The 17,508-nt window shown below is 37.6% G+C and overlaps 1 protein-coding gene across 1 annotated transcript in view; it reads right to left on the reverse strand.

Annotated features, from left to right (window-relative positions):
• Positions 1-14,529, reverse strand: part of LOC100493773 (tetratricopeptide repeat protein 24) — a 36,644-nt gene extending 22,115 nt beyond the window's left edge. The window contains exons 1-5 of the mRNA XM_031899171.1: positions 14,449-14,529; positions 11,726-12,394; positions 10,258-10,473; positions 9,295-9,423; positions 3,832-3,953 (exon numbers count right to left, since the gene is read on the reverse strand). Coding sequence (XP_031755031.1) covers positions 3,832-3,953; positions 9,295-9,423; positions 10,258-10,473; positions 11,726-12,377 — 1,119 coding nt within the window. The 5' untranslated portion in view covers positions 12,378-12,394; positions 14,449-14,529. The remainder of the gene's footprint in view (positions 1-3,831; positions 3,954-9,294; positions 9,424-10,257; positions 10,474-11,725; positions 12,395-14,448) is intronic.
• Positions 14,530-17,508: the final 2,979 nt, after the last annotated feature.

Here is a 17,508-nt window from a genome sequence, read left to right on the forward strand (position 1 = left end):
TGCCTTTTTAATAAGTTTGCATTGGTAATTCTGTCTAATGTGAACTGACTTTTAACTAAGATATTTCTTTTTCTGCCTCAGGGAGACTAGATCACTAGTTCAGTAATTGCCTGGCTCTCCAGTAAAATTCCTTTATGATTGTATCATATAAATAAGAGCTGTCATTCTGTTTGATGCAGATAATGTATTGCTTTATACTTTCTGGCCATACACGAGAACTGTAACATCTCTTACTGCTTAGTCAGTAAAAGGCAATACATTTCCTTAACTACTGGGAAATCAAGTAAAATCAGGCTTCTCTGAAAGCTAGAAGATATCTATGGTGGCTTACATAATAAACAATTTTATTCCATGCAACTTCAATCTCAAAGAGAATAGTATGCAGTGTGCCTTATTGTGACAGTTGTGAAATGTATTACAGCTAAGGTTGGGGAAGCTGATTTAACTAGGAACATAATTGCTGATATAGCCTAAAAAAATGTGAATGTAAAGAACTCTCTTCTATAATAGAAAGTGTAGGCAGAGAAATGACATGGTTAGAATATTATGATTTTTGTTAGGTGTAAAGCTGTGCTATATTGTCATGTGATCAGGGCCACCAGAAGGGTGCTGAACTATTGTGCCACCACATTAAAAGGGGTAGATTACCTTTTGGGTAAACTTTTAATACATTACAGACTGTCCTATTCCTAGCAACTTTGCAATTGGTCATCATTTTTTTATATAGTTTTTGATTTATTAGTCTTCTACGTCTTTCCTGCTTTCAAATGGGGGGGGGGGGGGCTACAAATCTATTACTCTCTGAGCTTACAATTTTATTATTATGGTTACTTTTTATTCCTTATCTTTCTATTCTGGTCCTCTCCTATTCATATTTCAGTCTTTCATTACCCACCATTCAGATCATAGAAACCAGATAGTTGCTGCTACTCCAAATGGAGAGCTGCTGAACAAAAAGCTGAATAACTGACAAACCACAAATAATAAAACATGAAAAAGAATTGCACATGATCTCACAATATCATTGTCTACATCATACCAAAAGTTAATTTAAAGGTGTAAAACCCATTTAATTCAGTCCATTGGCTTGAGTAAGCAGACATACTGTATCGGTTTAAATAAACTGTGAGTCTGTAGCAGTAAAGCAGAAGTAACCAAAGTGCCTGAAGATTTATAGAAAAAGGTAATAAATACAACTGGAAAAAATATACTTTTCTACCACAGCAGCAAAATCTAGAGCAGACTAAGAAATGTCTAGAGCCATGGCTATGTTTATGAAAAGTGCAGTCATGGCAGCCATCACAGTATGGGAAGGCTTATTTATCAGTTTTCGAATTTGGGAGTTATAGAGGTTTTTTCAATTTAAATAAACTCAAAGTTTTACTAAACTCGAATGTCTGCTGATTTATGGAAAAAATAGAATAAAACAACTTGATATAATTAAAAAAAATCAATTAAAAAAGACTCAAATGCATTGATTTTGTACTCCTGATCTTCATTTTAAATGGGTCTACAAACAATTAAAAAATTCGGACTAAAAACTGAAAAAAAAAATAAAAACGCATACATATTGCCTAGGAATACTCCTACTGATTTCTACTCAGAGTCAGACTGAGATGCCAGGGGCCCACCAGAAAAGCTTGGACCATAGGCCCACTTTCTAAACTATTCATCCTTCTCTCCTCCCTTAACCTCTTTATTATCCAAGTTTCTTTACTCTATCCTTCCATCTCTTTTTCCAATACAGAAATAGGGAATGACCATGCAATTGGCCAAATAGTCAGAAGCAAGAGGGCCCACTGGCACCTGGGCCCACCGGGAGTTTTCCTGGTATCCTGGTGGGCCAGTCCGACACTGCTTCTACTGCAACATTTGTATACATCTTATATATATACCAAAGATATGCCACAATAGGCTCTTTTACTGATATAGGTATATATGTATAAAGAAACACAGTGCCACACACGGGGACTTTAAGAAAAACAAAATGTATTTATTGAAAAAGATCCAACGTTTCGAGTCGGTGAGTCGCTGCAATGCAAGGTCCATTAATAACCAACACACTACTGCTAAGTCATGGCAAATGCATTTTTTTTATTGTCAAAGACATGATAGCCCATTCTCAGCCTGAGCTCAGAGTGCCAGCATAAGTGGTGCTGCTGAGATACTCCACTGTCTGATTAGGCATATCCTTTGACAATGCAGCAGACACTGATAGCATGCTGATGCTTTTAATTCATAACAATCCTATTAAATATGATTTATCTGAAATGACAATGAGGATTGTTTCTGCATAAAAGAATTCCCACCACACTAGGCCTGTTATTATCCAGATAAGATGGTAAAATATACAAATCTATTGTGGACAAAGCTTGGGTACTGAGGGATATCAAATCTTCATAACAGTTTAATTTTGCGTTTTAATAATCCTATCACTGTGGAAATAAAACTTTCAGTTCAGCTGAGATTGCCTTGATGCAGAGTTGGAAATAGCAGCACTGGACCAATAATATTGTTTCACTTTTGTCATCTGTATTTTACACAGCACAAAAGGCAAAAGTGAGGGAATTGGAGTATAAGAGTTAAAAAACCTGGGGTAAAACGAAAACGAAAAGTGTGCTCTATGCAAAGGACAGAGGTGGTGAGGGAAACATCAGTGCTGGTGAAAACAAAAATGTGTTACCACTTGAGCCCTCATGTATGTGAAGACTTTTAACTGTGTTTGCTTCTGGTGTAGGGGAATTATATATTTATTGTACCTCTGTAGTAGTGAAATCAGCTTCCTCCTCTTTTTAATTAAAGACACATATGAGTTACATGTTCATGCATGAGAATTACATGGAATTACTTCCAGACTGGACATAGTTCTGTGGCTAATCAGTAGAGTCAATAGCCACTACTGACTTGAGCCAAGAGAATTGCATGACATCACTAACGCCTGAAGTGGTGCCATCTCTACTCATCTACACAATTATTTATATACCATCAACAAGTTTCTCATAAGTTTACTTTATAACAAACAGGGGTCTTTTAAAAATTTAACAAACAAGGGTTTAAGAATAAAAATGGGATCGAGGGCCTGTTCAAAAGAGCTTACAATCTAAAATACTCTGACATTTTTAGCAACTTGCATGCTATTCACTGAAAAGAACATACTAATAAGTGTTCACCATGCTCTCAACAATGCTAGAACTTTGGGGGGGAAATGCATTGATCGGAAATAATTGTGATTTAGTTTCCAAAATAACCCCTTACATATTATTGTTAACACTTTAAAAAAAAAAAAAAAAACGAAAAAAACAGGAATATAAAAATATGTGAATACTCATTAATTAATGTGAATGGTGAAGATTCCTAGCTAAAGCTGGCCATACACGTGGCGATCTGACGATGTTTCGTGCGACCATCGGTCGCACGAAACATCGTCAGATCCGCCACACACAGTAGGGCTGAAACAGCAGATAAGGAGGTAGAAACAATAGGATTTCTACCTCCTTCTGCCGATTCAGCCCTGATGGCAGATTTTGGTCAGGCGCCTTCTATGGCGCCCGATCAAAATTTTCTAACCTGGCCGATCGGCGAGTCGTCCGATATCAGCAGCTTCCTGCGATATCGGTCGACTCGCCGACATGCCATACACGCACCGAATATCGTACGAAACAAGGTTTCGTACGATAGTATCAGTGTGTGTATGGCCAGCTTAAGTCTTGTATGTATTTTCTCATTAAAGATTTCACACACTTTCCTCCAGTGCTCTCTAGATACATGCATTCTCACACACACTTTATTGTTTGCAATGCAAAACAAATAGGTTGTGCAAACAGAAATTACCTTTGACTTTCCAAACAGAGTAAGAGCTTGTTTGTAGTAGAATATGGCCTGATCTTGGTTACCTAGGCAAAAATACGTGGCTCCCAATCCCTCACTGACTTGACACTGTTTCAGCAGATCGCCTGTCAAAAAGGTGAATGGTGTTAGGATGATGAAATGTTCTCTAAAGTTTACTCAGACTTAAAACAGTTACAGTTTATTTATATATATATATATATATATATATATATATATATATACATTGCTGTGACCTATTATAAGCTATTTAGTACAGTAGATCGACATTGGTCATAGTCCAAAGCCCTCCACCTATACCATTATTGTTGCAGATCACCTAAACTTACACTTTGCAGAATGATGTTAAACTCCTCCCCTCAATAGGCAACTGATTATTCCAATTCAAAGAGTTCTGGCACTTAATAACACTTTTCTAAAAATGAAAAGCTACTCTGTTTCCCCACCCTGTGAAGTTTAGAGCAAACAATGGGAAACAAGAGGCTTCACTAGCTATAGTCATCTGGGATATATAACACCATAGCATTTGCCCCTAGTCTCTGCCAAGGCAGGACTTTTATTAGACCTTAAAAATATCCTCCTCTGCATGGACTGCAGGAGTATATAATAGTCTTAGCATTGTCAAATTATATATTTTTATTATGATCCTTCTGTTTTGCATTTGCCTATAGTTAATTATATGTGCTTCCTCTACTTAAGACTGAATGCACCATTCAAGGCAGGAAGCAAGAGGAGAGAAGCTAATAAAATGGGGAGATCAAAAAATTTAGAAGAGAAAAGAAAAGAAGGGTTGAAAAGAAAAAAGGATGGAGTAGAATGGTGTAGGAAGGGACAGAACATAAGAAAACACAAATGAGAGAAACATTGCCCAAGTTTCAAGGTTTAGTCTTATTGCTTCCCGTGTAGTTTGAATCATTGAACCATCTCTTTTGTAAACATTTCATGAGTCCCCACTCCCAGTCTCTTCCTGGCCTTTACTAATTGCAGTTTGTCCTACATGATTTCCATTCTCTTATAATAATTTTATCTGTAACCAGGTTCTAAAGTTTGGTTGCTAGGGACTGACAGGTTTTATAGTTCCGCTACCTGTAGTGGGTCACAAGTCCTGCTTTTGTGTCAAATATCAAGAACAGCTAGAACCAAGTTAAATATTATGAATTTTGTTTAGTTATACCATACATATATTTTACTCCACATAGACTGCTGTGAAAATAAGGCAGCTTTAGATGTTCTCCTTGACAACAAAGAGCAATATCTATTATTACTAACGCTTGACTGGTCAAAACATATGGCATGTGCCTTTGGAACCTGGTCATTTTCACAGTCATGTGGTCATTTTGATGTCTGCAAATATTTCATGCTGGCTGGTGATCTGCCATATTGATATTCATTTATGTTGCAGATACTGGAAAAAGTAACTTTTTCATAAAGAAAAAGTTATTTAAATGTCAAGAACACATTTTGACAGTGTGCTGAATACAATCTATAATTGAAGACGCTGATAATGTGCGCCATAGAAGGCAAATATATTAACATTTCTAGGTCTTTTCGAAGCAGTATAACAAGGAGAACAATTAGATGCAAGATTATGTGAACTGCCACTCCCATTATGTAGACCAGTGCTGTCCAACTTCTGTGGTGCCGAGGGCCGGAATTTCTCGCGCATACATGGTGGAGGGCCGCTAATGGAAGCCAGTTTTGACTACTCCCCCCTTTTAAACCACACCCACTTCAAGCCACGCCCATTTTATCACAATGGTGGTAGTGCAGCAAAAACCCAAATGCTTGGTCCTCACTGCAGGGATATCAACCATCATTCATATGTGAAAGAATTATATTATGTCATATTAAGACATACCCTAAAACCCATATGCCTCCTCCTCCCCTGTGGATAGCACAGCAACCCCCAGCATATAATTACACACCATAGGGATTATTTAATGGCTATTTCCAACTGCTAACAAACTCCCAGAACAAACCCCTGCCAGGTTCACCTCTCACAGGCACCTACTTGTGTGTGCCATACTCTGCCTGCCCTATGATGCCTGTGTCTGCCATATGCTGCCTGTGTGTGTCATACTCTGCCTGCCCGATGCTGCCTGTGTGTACCATACTCTGCCTGCCCTATGATGCCTGTGTCTGCCATATGCTGCCTGTGTGCCATACTCTGCCCTACCCTGCCTGTGTGTGCCATACTCTCCCTGCCCTATGCTGCCTGTGTGTTCAATACCCTCCCTGTTCTATGCTGCCTGTTTGTGCAATACCCTCCCTGCCCTATGCTGCCTATGTGCCATACTCTGCCTACCCTATGCTGCCTACACACAGACAGCATAGTCCAGGCACTACAATGTCTGAGGTGTGAATAGACAAACAATGTGGGTGATTACAGCCTGAGCCTGAGGTGTGAACACTGCAGGGGGTGAACAATGCATAGATTAAAAGGTGTGAACAACACAGGGGATTACATTTTTAAACAATACAGGAGGATTACAGCCTGAATCTGAAGTGTGAACCATGCAGGGGGGGGCAGTTAATCTCAGTACTGAAACCATTTAAAGTTTACACAAGGGTAAACCATCAAAGCAGCCACACAGGTGGAGGGCCACACAGAGGGGGGTCGCGGGCCGCCAGTTGGACAGCACTGATGTAGACTATTTATTAATCTGTAGGGGTTGTTCTAAGCAATAGGTACGTTCCACTAATAAGGCCCTCAAGTGTAGAATGAGGATGTATACCAATGATATTGAGTGGGGCAAACAGAGTAGCTAATTTAGGAGGCACTTCATAGTGTGCAATGGTGGGAATATTAACTTCCCGAAAATAAAATTCTCATCAGAAGTGGCAATGCAGAATCAATATTAAAGGAAAACTATATCCACGAACAATGTAGGTCTTTGTAAAAATATATTGCATAAAACGGCAATATATTGAGTAATATTATGTAATATATTGCATAAAACCCTGCTTCATCTAAATCAGGGGTGTCAAACTCAATCAAAATCTAAAACACAGGCTAAGTCGCGGGCCAAATTTTTAATTAATATATACTTAGTAAGATACTAAGGGGTATATTTATCACAATGTGTAAAAAGTGGAGTAAGACATTACCGGTGATGTTGCTCATAGCAGCCAATAGATGCTTTGCTACTGTTGAAATCTGATTACTGATTGGATGCCTTGGGCAACATTACTGGTAATGCTTCACTCCACACAGCATTATAAATATACCCCTTAGTCTTAGTTACTATGTGAGGAAAATGGAAATTGATCAGGCTGGATGGTCAGACACATTCACCAAGGGCCACATAACACAGCCAGGTGGGCCGGATTTGGCCCCCGGGCCTTGTGTTTGACATATATGATCTAAATAAACCATGTTCATAAAAATACACTATTTTAGTAGTAGAATAGAAAATTGCCACTATAATTAAGCGCTGCCCCTGGGATCATAGGATTCACAGTCCACTCCATACAAATTTTACTCCCACACTTCTTCCTGTTACAGTTAGAGCTGCATTATTTCCTGTCAGGTGATCTCTGAGGGAACACTCAGACCACCACATAATGGTGGATTAAGGTAAAAGATATAAAAGGACAATATTTACTGATATTAGTGTCTCAAAGGAGGTATGATGTGCAAATCAGATCACTGATTCTTACAAACACCTTCCTCCTATTACAATGGTGTACAGGTAAGGGATCCCTTATCCGGAAACCCAATATCCAGTAAGCTCTGAATTATGGAAAGCCTGTCTCCCATAGACTCCATTTTAATCAAATAATTCAGATTTTTTAAATTGATTTCCTTTTTTCTGTAAAAATAAAACAGTGCTTTGTATTTGATCCCAACTAAGATATAATTAATCCTTACTGGATGCAAAATAATCCTATTAAGTTTAATCAATATTTTATTGATTTTTTAGTAGACTTAAGGTATGAAGATCCAAATTACAGAAAGACCCCTTATCTTAAGATACCCATGGTCCTGAGAATTCTGAATAACGGGTCCTATACCTGAACTAGCAATATTCAGCGCAGATTAAGCCCTTTGTCCCCAATCAACACCCTTCTACCCACAGCTAAAAGCGCCCGAGGCACGTTTCACTCAGTCTCCTGAGCTTTATCAACAACCTTTGAGACACTTATAGGTGTTAAAGGTGATTGTGAGTGTATTATGGTTTTTAGCCTATTGCTGGTTACCATGTTCTGATTCCCAGAAGTGGCCTCCTGGTACACTATGCTCTTTGGTGATAGCAATTAGTGTCCTCTCTACCCTCCTTTTGTTTTTAATAATTTTCTTTTAGGCACATGTTATTTTAGATATAGTATTAAAAGTTACATTTTATTTAATACACTGACTGTCACAAATCTGATATATCAAATCTGGTATATCTACACCTGAGCTATTAGCGTTACTTGGTGAGCAGTTTGCTGTGACAACATAAATTCAAGTGTGCTTTATGTTGAATGTAAACTGTTTAAGTGCCTTCACTGGCTGTGTGGATTAACATACTGCTTGTTTCATCAGATAGAGCAGGGATCCCCAACCTAGCCCCATGTGGGCTGGTACCCAGCAGGAGGCTCTGCTTGGAGTAAAACTGTGTCTCTGTGCTTCCAACACTTGTCTCCAAGCCAGAAATGTAAATATGGGCTCCTACTTTGCGGCCACTGGGAGCAACATCAAAAGGTGTGGGGAGCAACATGTTGCTCACAAGCCACTGATTAGGGATCACTGAGATAGAGTGTGCTGAATGCCACAATGTGAAAAATAAAGGAATTTGGACTAGTTCCAGGTGGCATAAATCCAATTACTAATTATCTAGTGATCCAAGTTTCCAAATCTATAAGAGAGCATATACCTGTAGATGTACCAAAGTTGGTGACCAACTGCATACCACTGATCTGCTCATCGGCCCAATTAAATAGACCTAAAAAGGAAATGGGAAATGTGGATCCCTGTCCTACAGCATTTTCTTGTTGGACAGACTGTGATTTGGCGGGATGAGAGAATAGTTTAATGAGACTGCCTCCTAATAAGCCAATACATACAGTGATTGTCAGGTTTATATTGACTAAAACTTCAGCATGTCAATCTATGTATGGCAACCTAAAGTTAACGACTGCCTCAGAATAAAAAATAAAAATATAAGAAGAATAAATGACTGTGGATATAAGTAAATGAATGTGAAATATGTTTTACCCTTTGGATGTTCATGTATTATATTTTTATTTGTACATTTTTACCCCATGGTTTTTACAGTACAACCAATGATGATGTTGCTAAATAAATCAATGTACATAGAGGATAACTATGGAGGATAAGGACTTACGCGCATAAAGTGAACTAATAGCTTCCTGCTAGACTAAGCTAATTTCAACATGTAATAATTAAATTATTAATGTATTAAATGCAGAAGTGCACCTTCTGGCTATTGCTTTGGCTTTTACCTGAATCCACAAATGCATTCATTGCCTGCAGGTAATAGAACTCCGCCATCTTGTACTTTCTCAGTTGGCTGTAGGCAAAGGCCAAGTTGCACAGACACTGTCCTTGTGCATTTCTTTCACCCAAAGTTCCTAAATAAAAAAGAATATATAAGTCACAAAGCTGGGTACATACATCAGAACATAGAATTACAGCTCATCAATACACCACAATGCTGTTCTGGTAGTATCAACCCTGCTGCAGATTAGCATGGTTTCTGCTCAGAATAATCAGCTAAATGATTGGGAGGGTTTGTATACCCTTTACACAAGCACATTATACCAAAGCTCTGCAGAAGGAAGTATAGGGAGTTCTTGGGAGTCCTTGGTAAAGAAAAGGGAGTTTCAGGGGGGTTGTTTTCCAGCTGGAAAACAATAACACAGTACATAGTAGCTAATAAGACCCGCTCTTGAGATGTAACCAAGAAAGCAAGGGTACCTTGAGACTACACTGACCACTGAAGGGGGTGCATGAATCTGTGGTTAACCCTTGCTGTATAGATTCAAACATTGCAGTTCAGGCTAGCTTGAGAACAGAAATCATTCACGTTGGGGGGGGGGGGGGGGTTGAGGCTATTGGGAAATATGCATACACAGAATTTATTCTTTATCACTAGGGGAACAAATATAGAAAAGTTTTTATTATGATGCAAGTCAATGCCTTCCTCACCTGGAGAGTCCAAGGCAAGATACAAAGAGGCATCATTTCAAACAATGGGGGGGTTGTTTTAAAGCTGGTAAACAATTGACCTGCTTCTTCAGCTGCTCATCATAGCATTGTGGCCCCAAACCTGAGGCCCAAAGGCCAACTATCTACAAATATGTATATGTTTATTGAAAATAGCTCTTAGTCAAAGTTGATCCAGAATCCAGTATGTTCCTATATTTTAAATAATACACATAATGAATATGATTTGAATACCTTACCATACATATCTGCAGCTTCTGCATGGCACCCAAGAGATTTTTCATATTGGTGAAGAGCATTGTCCACTGCTCCTAGGTTTTGCAGTAAGACAGCCATTTTTCTCACAGAGAATTGTGTACCTCTGCACAGATTCATACTTTCTGAGAAACACTTTCTGGATTGGCTGAAGCACTCTGTCTCAGCATAATGCAGGCCCAGGTGGTTATAAAGTGTCCCTAAAGCATAACACAAACAAAAGCTGCAATAGCGTACACATACACAAATACTTATACACAGCCATGCTGTTTTACTGAGTGAATTTGGCTGGTGGGTTAATTTTTTAGGAAAAGTTTGGGTTTAGGGCCAGATCTAAAAAAAGATGGTTTTTGGTTTTATTTTTCCCAGTGGTTATTATAGTTACTTGTTAAAAAAATACCAGATTCATAAATCTTTCCACCTTTACGTAGGGATCAATATAACATGATTTTACTAATTGTAAACTTGCCATAAAGGCTATTAAGTTTATCGTTTCGAAGGGTCATTGACGAACGCAGCCAAAAGCACTAAAACTGATGCAAATGTTATTATGAATAAAAAACATGAGCATTTGTATCTAGGACTGAAATTTGCACTCTTGAAGTCATAAATGACTGTTTATAAATCCCTAACTTCAACAAGTTAAATGGGATAAAAATGTAACTTTGATAAATCTCTGTAAGATCACATTTTTCTTTGCACAATTGACTTGCAAATCTGTAGTTGGGCAATAAATGTGTTAGCCTGACAAGAAACCTCAAAATATGAAAAATGTAATTATCATTTACCATTACACTCAATGCAGTACAGCTATTGGATTCATTATTCAGGAAATTGTTATCCAGAAAGCTCTGAATTATAGGAAGGCCATCATAATCAAATAATTCTAATTTCTAAAATTATAAAAATGTTTTTTTTTCTCTGTAATAATAAAAAAGTACATTGAACGTGATCCTAACCAAAACATAATTAATCCTTTATTTGAGGCAAAACAATCCAATTAGGTTTATTATATGTTTCAATTATTTTTTTTGTAAATATAAAAAAAGACCCATTTTTCCAGAAAACCGCAGGTCTGTAAAACAGATCACATAACTTTACCTATAAATATATTTTTAGCGTAAATGTGTAAAGCACTTCTTTTTGGGTTCAGTCATATTCATATTCCTGTCCATTCCTGTTTTTGATGGACTGTAGAACCAGGAAACCAAAAGGAGTTGTATCAGTTTTTTCTTTTAGCTATACACTTGGGAGATTATTATTATTTCTGTTTAGCATTTTACAAACATCTTTTCTGGAAGCACCAATCTTATTTTGCAAAACAATGTAACATGTAGCCAGCCATAAATGACACCTGACTCCTGTGTTTAAAAAAGCAGAGAACCTTAAATAACTTACCATGTATATCACACACCAATATCATATTGTGAATCGCTGAATAATTAGACTTACCCAGTAGCTGCTTGTCTGACAGTCTTTCACACAACACTAAACAAGAATCCAAGGTCTGGAGAACTTCAGTCTTTGAAAAGGTTTTACTCTTTATCATATAATTTGCTGCCTCTCTCATGGCCATTGCAGCATCTTCCTTGTAATCAATCTTTTGATATGAATGACCCGCAAGCCTAAATGAATGTGCTGCTGAGGGAAGGTCCCCAAGACTGACAAAGCAGTAACCAAGTTTGATCAGTGCATCTGAAATGTTATTTATTTCATCCAGCCCATATACATTGATGGATTTTTCATAAAATTTCACTGCTTTGCCATACTCTTTCATTTCATCATAGGTGACAGCTAAGTTGAAAAACAGATCTCCATTTCTGTCTTGTGCTCCACCCTCCGTTGTTGATTTAAGAAGACACTTTAGGGCTTTCTTTAGTTTTCCAACACAAATGTAGGCTGCCCCAAGATTAAATAAACATATATTTTGGAATTTTTTGTCAGACACTTTACAGGATAGCATATATGCCTTTTTGAACTTTCTCAGTGCTGTCTGAATATCATCATTTTTGAAAGATTCAGCTGCAACTTTGCACAAGAAATGTACTTTATCCTGTTCTTGGTTTACTGAGCCTGCATCTGAGGAGTTCTTGGAGGTTTCCATTTTAAACTTTCTGAGAGCTACAATATAAAAAAAATTGTTGTTGGTTCATAAATATTTTCTAATAGAAAATGAACTAAAAAACTACTGCATAAATATCACTTTTGCAACTCATATATGAAATTTGTGGTTAATAGCCATACACTAAAAAGATGACTCCAAATGCACCAGACGATAGGAGTTTAAAAGATCACTTTAAAAGATTGACTTTATTTTTGCAATTAAAAGCATCACGCCTGCCGCGTTTCGTGCGCAATTGCACTCCTATGACTAAGTGCGCTTGCGCACGAAACGCGTCAGGCGTGATGCTTTTAATTGTTGAAATCTAATTGCTAATTGGTTGCCCTGGGCAACATCACCGGTAATGCTTCACTCCACTTTTTATATACCATGATAAATATACCCCTAAGTGCCGCAAGTTGCAAGAAGCGTGTATTAAACTAATTTTGGAGAACCACATTAAATTACAAACAAATTTTTCTCCCTATTATTAATTTGCAAGTAAAATACATGAGAAATGCCATCATGTTTCATATCCACAGACAAATACATTTAATTTCATATTACCATAAAATAAAGCAATACAATTATTGTTGGTTATTTGGCCTTTCAGTGCTTACTTTCGCATTCTGGCACCAATAAACTACAGTTTCATTGTTAAGCTCTGGCTAATGTTGAACAATCTGGAAGCAATACAGAGATTTGGGGTGGCTTTATATGTCTATTAATAGCCATATATATAATGCTACTTAGATCTCAGCCTGACACCTAACATTTCAAGTTAGTAAGGCTCGATTTATTTGGAGATACCTGACTTTTGTATGTAATCGTATCAGTTCATTATTACACTGTGGAAAAATGCTGGAAATGCCATGGCAGAGCAAAGAGCACATTCTGCAGATGGATTACAGCTCATCCTACATTGTTTTGGAGACTTTCTGTAAGAACATGCCAAGATAATATAAATCCTTATTGTATCCCCAGTTGTTATTGCTTTTTTGCTTTTCTTTTTGGAGTCTAGGATTTCATCCATTAAGGAGTTTCAGCAAAAAAAAAAGACATCATATATATCGATTAAATAATAAATGTAATAATAAAGGAATATAAATGACTGCTAAACTTTATAAATATGATTCAAATATAATCATATAATATGAGTTCCATAGATCATGTTAGTATATAGGAACAACAAGGCAGCACAATGATGTTTGGATGCTTTACAAACACTGACACTAACCCAGCTTGGTGTATAGGTATTCCTGAATATATAATATTACTGTTTGCATTGAAACTGGAGAATGAATGGTATATGGTTCAGGTATGGAATCCATTATCCGGAAACCTTTAATCAACGAGTTCTGAATTATGGGAGTGTGATCTCCAATAGACTTCATTTTAATCAAATAATTCAAATATTTAGTAATGATTTCCTTTTTCTCTGTAATAATAAAACAGTACCTTGTACTTGATCCCAACTAGGATATAATTAATCCTTATTGGAGGCAGAACAATCCTATTGGTTTTATTTAATGGTTTTCTAGTAGACATAGGGTATGGAGTTCCAAATTACAGAAAGACCCCTTATTTGGAAAACCCCTGGTCCCAAACATTCTGGATAACAGGTCCCATACCTGTATAAAGCAGACATGCCAATCTGTATGTTAACATATAAAATAGCCCAAAACATCTCCCATGTATTACCTTAGCTAAAGGTGACAAGTCTCATGGTCTCTAGTACTGTAACATTTGCTTGGAGTACAATGGTCTGATGATTTATTCAGTGTATAAAAAAGGTGGTAAAAAACAGTGTCCTAGATGTTAATACCCTGCTGGGTCTCCCTACCTATTGCTGATGAATCTCATTGCTGTTTAAGTTCAGCATGATCAGCCTGTGGTTGGCTGTTGTCTCCTAAGGAAAGAGGAGTTACTGTAACAACATTTGAAATTACTTGTAATTTCTGAAGCACTAGGTATATGGATATTTAAACAACATTAACATGCATTTTCACTATGAACAAGGCATAAAGATCATATCAATGCTACTTGCTAAATTGCTAAATTAAGATAAACTTACCATTTAACTGTCCTTAAGGTACACTACTGTTATCCATAACATTGATCCTGAGTTTAAAGCTGTGTGCGAAACAGTTTCCACATTAGCAGTATTAATGAAATGTTTATGACAGCTCCCTTAGCAACTTACTAGCTGCTCTGCATTGTTATGAGCCAAAAGGCAAACAAACGTACTCGTTAGATAGGTGAATGGGGATGTAGCAATGTAGCTTAGATTATTTCAGGGAAAGTTATATGTTTTTGTTGTGTTGCAATAATAGCAATGAGAGGACTTGTAGTTCATTATCTGTACAATAGTTAACCACAACCAGCTCCAAGATAAAAAATATATATTCTATGATTTTTTTTGTGTGTGACAGGCACGTTTAGCCAAAGGTCAATATTTATGTATGAAGTTGCTGTGTTTTATCACCAGCCCAAGGTGTTCCAGCACCCAAGGTAACTGTGCCCCTAATCTCAGCTCCAACTCTGCCGTCATTTTTTTACCTTTAATCACAGTGTGCTCCCTGACATTTTCTTGCAGAACCAGTAGAAGAAGAAATCACCCACGCTCCTTGGCCGAGTTTCAGGTGGGGGCTTAAAGTAAAGATGTTTATTTTATTGGCAATACAGTTTATTTCTGGCTATGAGGAGATGTGGACCCCCAATGTTCCAGCTCCCATGGCAGAAGCCTTGTATGCTTCCATGAGTACTTTGTGTGACATATCTGAGTTTTGCACACACTATAAGAGCAAAAAGGTTTAAAATTCCAGTGTTCCTTCTGGGCATGTTGTAAAGTTGTGCTCCCGCCAGTTGGTCTATTTGTAGCCTTAGTGGAACAGCATAAGAATACAACAGAGAACACAAAATCAGTTAGAGCATGGGAGCTTCTGTCATAAGGCAAAGGAAATCCTTGCACCAAAAAAGTCATCTCTGTTTTAATCTCCATATTTTACAGTTTTTAATCCAAAAATTTTACTTTACTTTAAATTGCCCTTTCTGCACTAGTGATGGGCCCCCCACCTCAGCTTCAGCCAGCATGAGTGCCAGAAATGGACCAGAGTTAGAGGACTTCCCACACATATACAACTATTTGCTTTGCTTCAGGTAAAAATGCCTTTTCAGCAGTGTAAAGAGGTTTGGTCATTTCTGTATAAAAAATTCCCCTGCTATAATTCCATAATGACCTTTAATTTATTTTTAAAGATTCAAGAATGATTATGTCCCATCCCAAATACCCTTTTCCGAGAAAACATACCCAACCTGGATAATCTTTACTTGTAGCTTATCTGCTTTCTTTCTTTTACCAGTTTATGTCTATGCCCCAGGGCATTTGAGGGGACATAAACTTTCCAAAGCAGTGTTGTTCCCCCCAAAGATTTCTTAACTGCAACAGCAGATCACCAGGGCCAACAGCCCATCTAATGCAATAAGATGCCCCTATGAAAATGCTGGCAGCTATGTTTACAACTGACTCTCTTGGTAATGTATGATCATCACCAAAGGCATTAAACAATTTTTGTCTAGCTCTGAAAACCAAAACAACACTTTATTTGCCTTTCTAAAGTTTGATTAGAGACTTGAATATTGCACTCAATTCATGCAGAGCCTAAAAATGACAAGAGACGCTCATAAACCATTTGAAAGTGAAATGTAATCACCTAAGTAGTTTCCAAGGATATAAGGTTGATAAAACACTGCATAGTTTTGCATCGCATTTCAAGTATTTGTATTTATAGATACAATTTTAAGATAACAAATCTAAGCAGCAAATTAGCAAAATCATTTGCTCCCTGGGTTGTTTTGATTTCAGTCTATCTCCCCAGATGTTATGTTCTACAAACCAAGAGCCACAAGATATTAAATGCCGACACTAAACAATAATTTAATCACCCAGTCGTGAGCTAGTACATTATTCTCCTCAATGAGTGAAATAGGTTAGCTTGCAGCTTCTATCCAACTGTTTTTATTTTTAATGTTCCGATTGCATGTATCATTGCTATTGTTATCTCTTACACATCATCCATATCCTAGTGGTTTTAGGATGATTTTTAATCCTTCTTGTCAAACCTCGTGCCAAGCAATTAGAACAACAGCTATGAATCGGGTTTTTGTGCCATGGCAACACCTAAATACAAATACTTCAAATTCAGGCATAAAATTATGCTTTGTAGCTGAGAAATGTGTTTGAAGTTAAATTGGGGACCTTCCCTTCTTTTTTTACACTTACAGAATTATACCCTCTAAAACTAGTTTGCCCCTGCACTACTGTGCATGATAACAAATGTTAACACTATGCAGAGCCTCTTAGGTAATGTCTAACTTTGCAGATATTCGACAGATTATCCCAAAATAGGATATATTCTGATTCTGATGACATGGAAAACCGATTTATTTATAAACATGGATTATTATGTAAACTGAAAATTGCCAGGTATCTGTCAGGCAGGTTTGACAATGGTGGGTTGATGGAATACTCTCCATAGAGAGAGAGAGGTCTGTCACAGGACCCATTATGATTTGATCACTTGCTCAGGGCCCAAATGATCAGATCATCCCAGCTGGGCCCTGCATGGTGGCTAAATCAGCTAAAGATCTGCTTGTGTGGTGACTTTGCTAAATGAGCAGATCACTAGGAAAGGGAAAGTCACTGTGGGGGTGCTAAGTTCTAATGCAACTCCCAGTGATTCTAGTCACTTACCTGCTACCCCAGGCTGGTTAAAAAAATGCACAATGCACCATCGGGTCTGAAGTGCTGCTGCCATGAGGTGATTTCAGAAAATTGCCTCAGACAAAAAGACGCTCACGGTAACTTCAAGAGACAAAATCACAATTTTTCAATTGGGATTTTGGCTCTTCAAGTGCAAAAAGAGCTATTGCTACTGCAATAGTCATGTGGCTCCTCCTTGATGCAAATGAACTAAGTACGTAGAGAAAGGGGTGGCAATGACTAGGCTTTCTCAGGGTGACACTGAGCCCTGAAATGTACATGCATTAGGGTACTGTTTGCTGAGTGTAAGGCTGGCATTTTCTTTCATCCTCCCAGATCTGCTTCTGTACTTCACATGGTCGAAGCCCAACG

This window comes from Xenopus tropicalis, chromosome 3, assembly GCF_000004195.4.
Source record: "Xenopus tropicalis strain Nigerian chromosome 3, UCB_Xtro_10.0, whole genome shotgun sequence".
In the NCBI taxonomy this organism is placed as follows: domain Eukaryota; kingdom Metazoa; phylum Chordata; class Amphibia; order Anura; family Pipidae; genus Xenopus; species Xenopus tropicalis.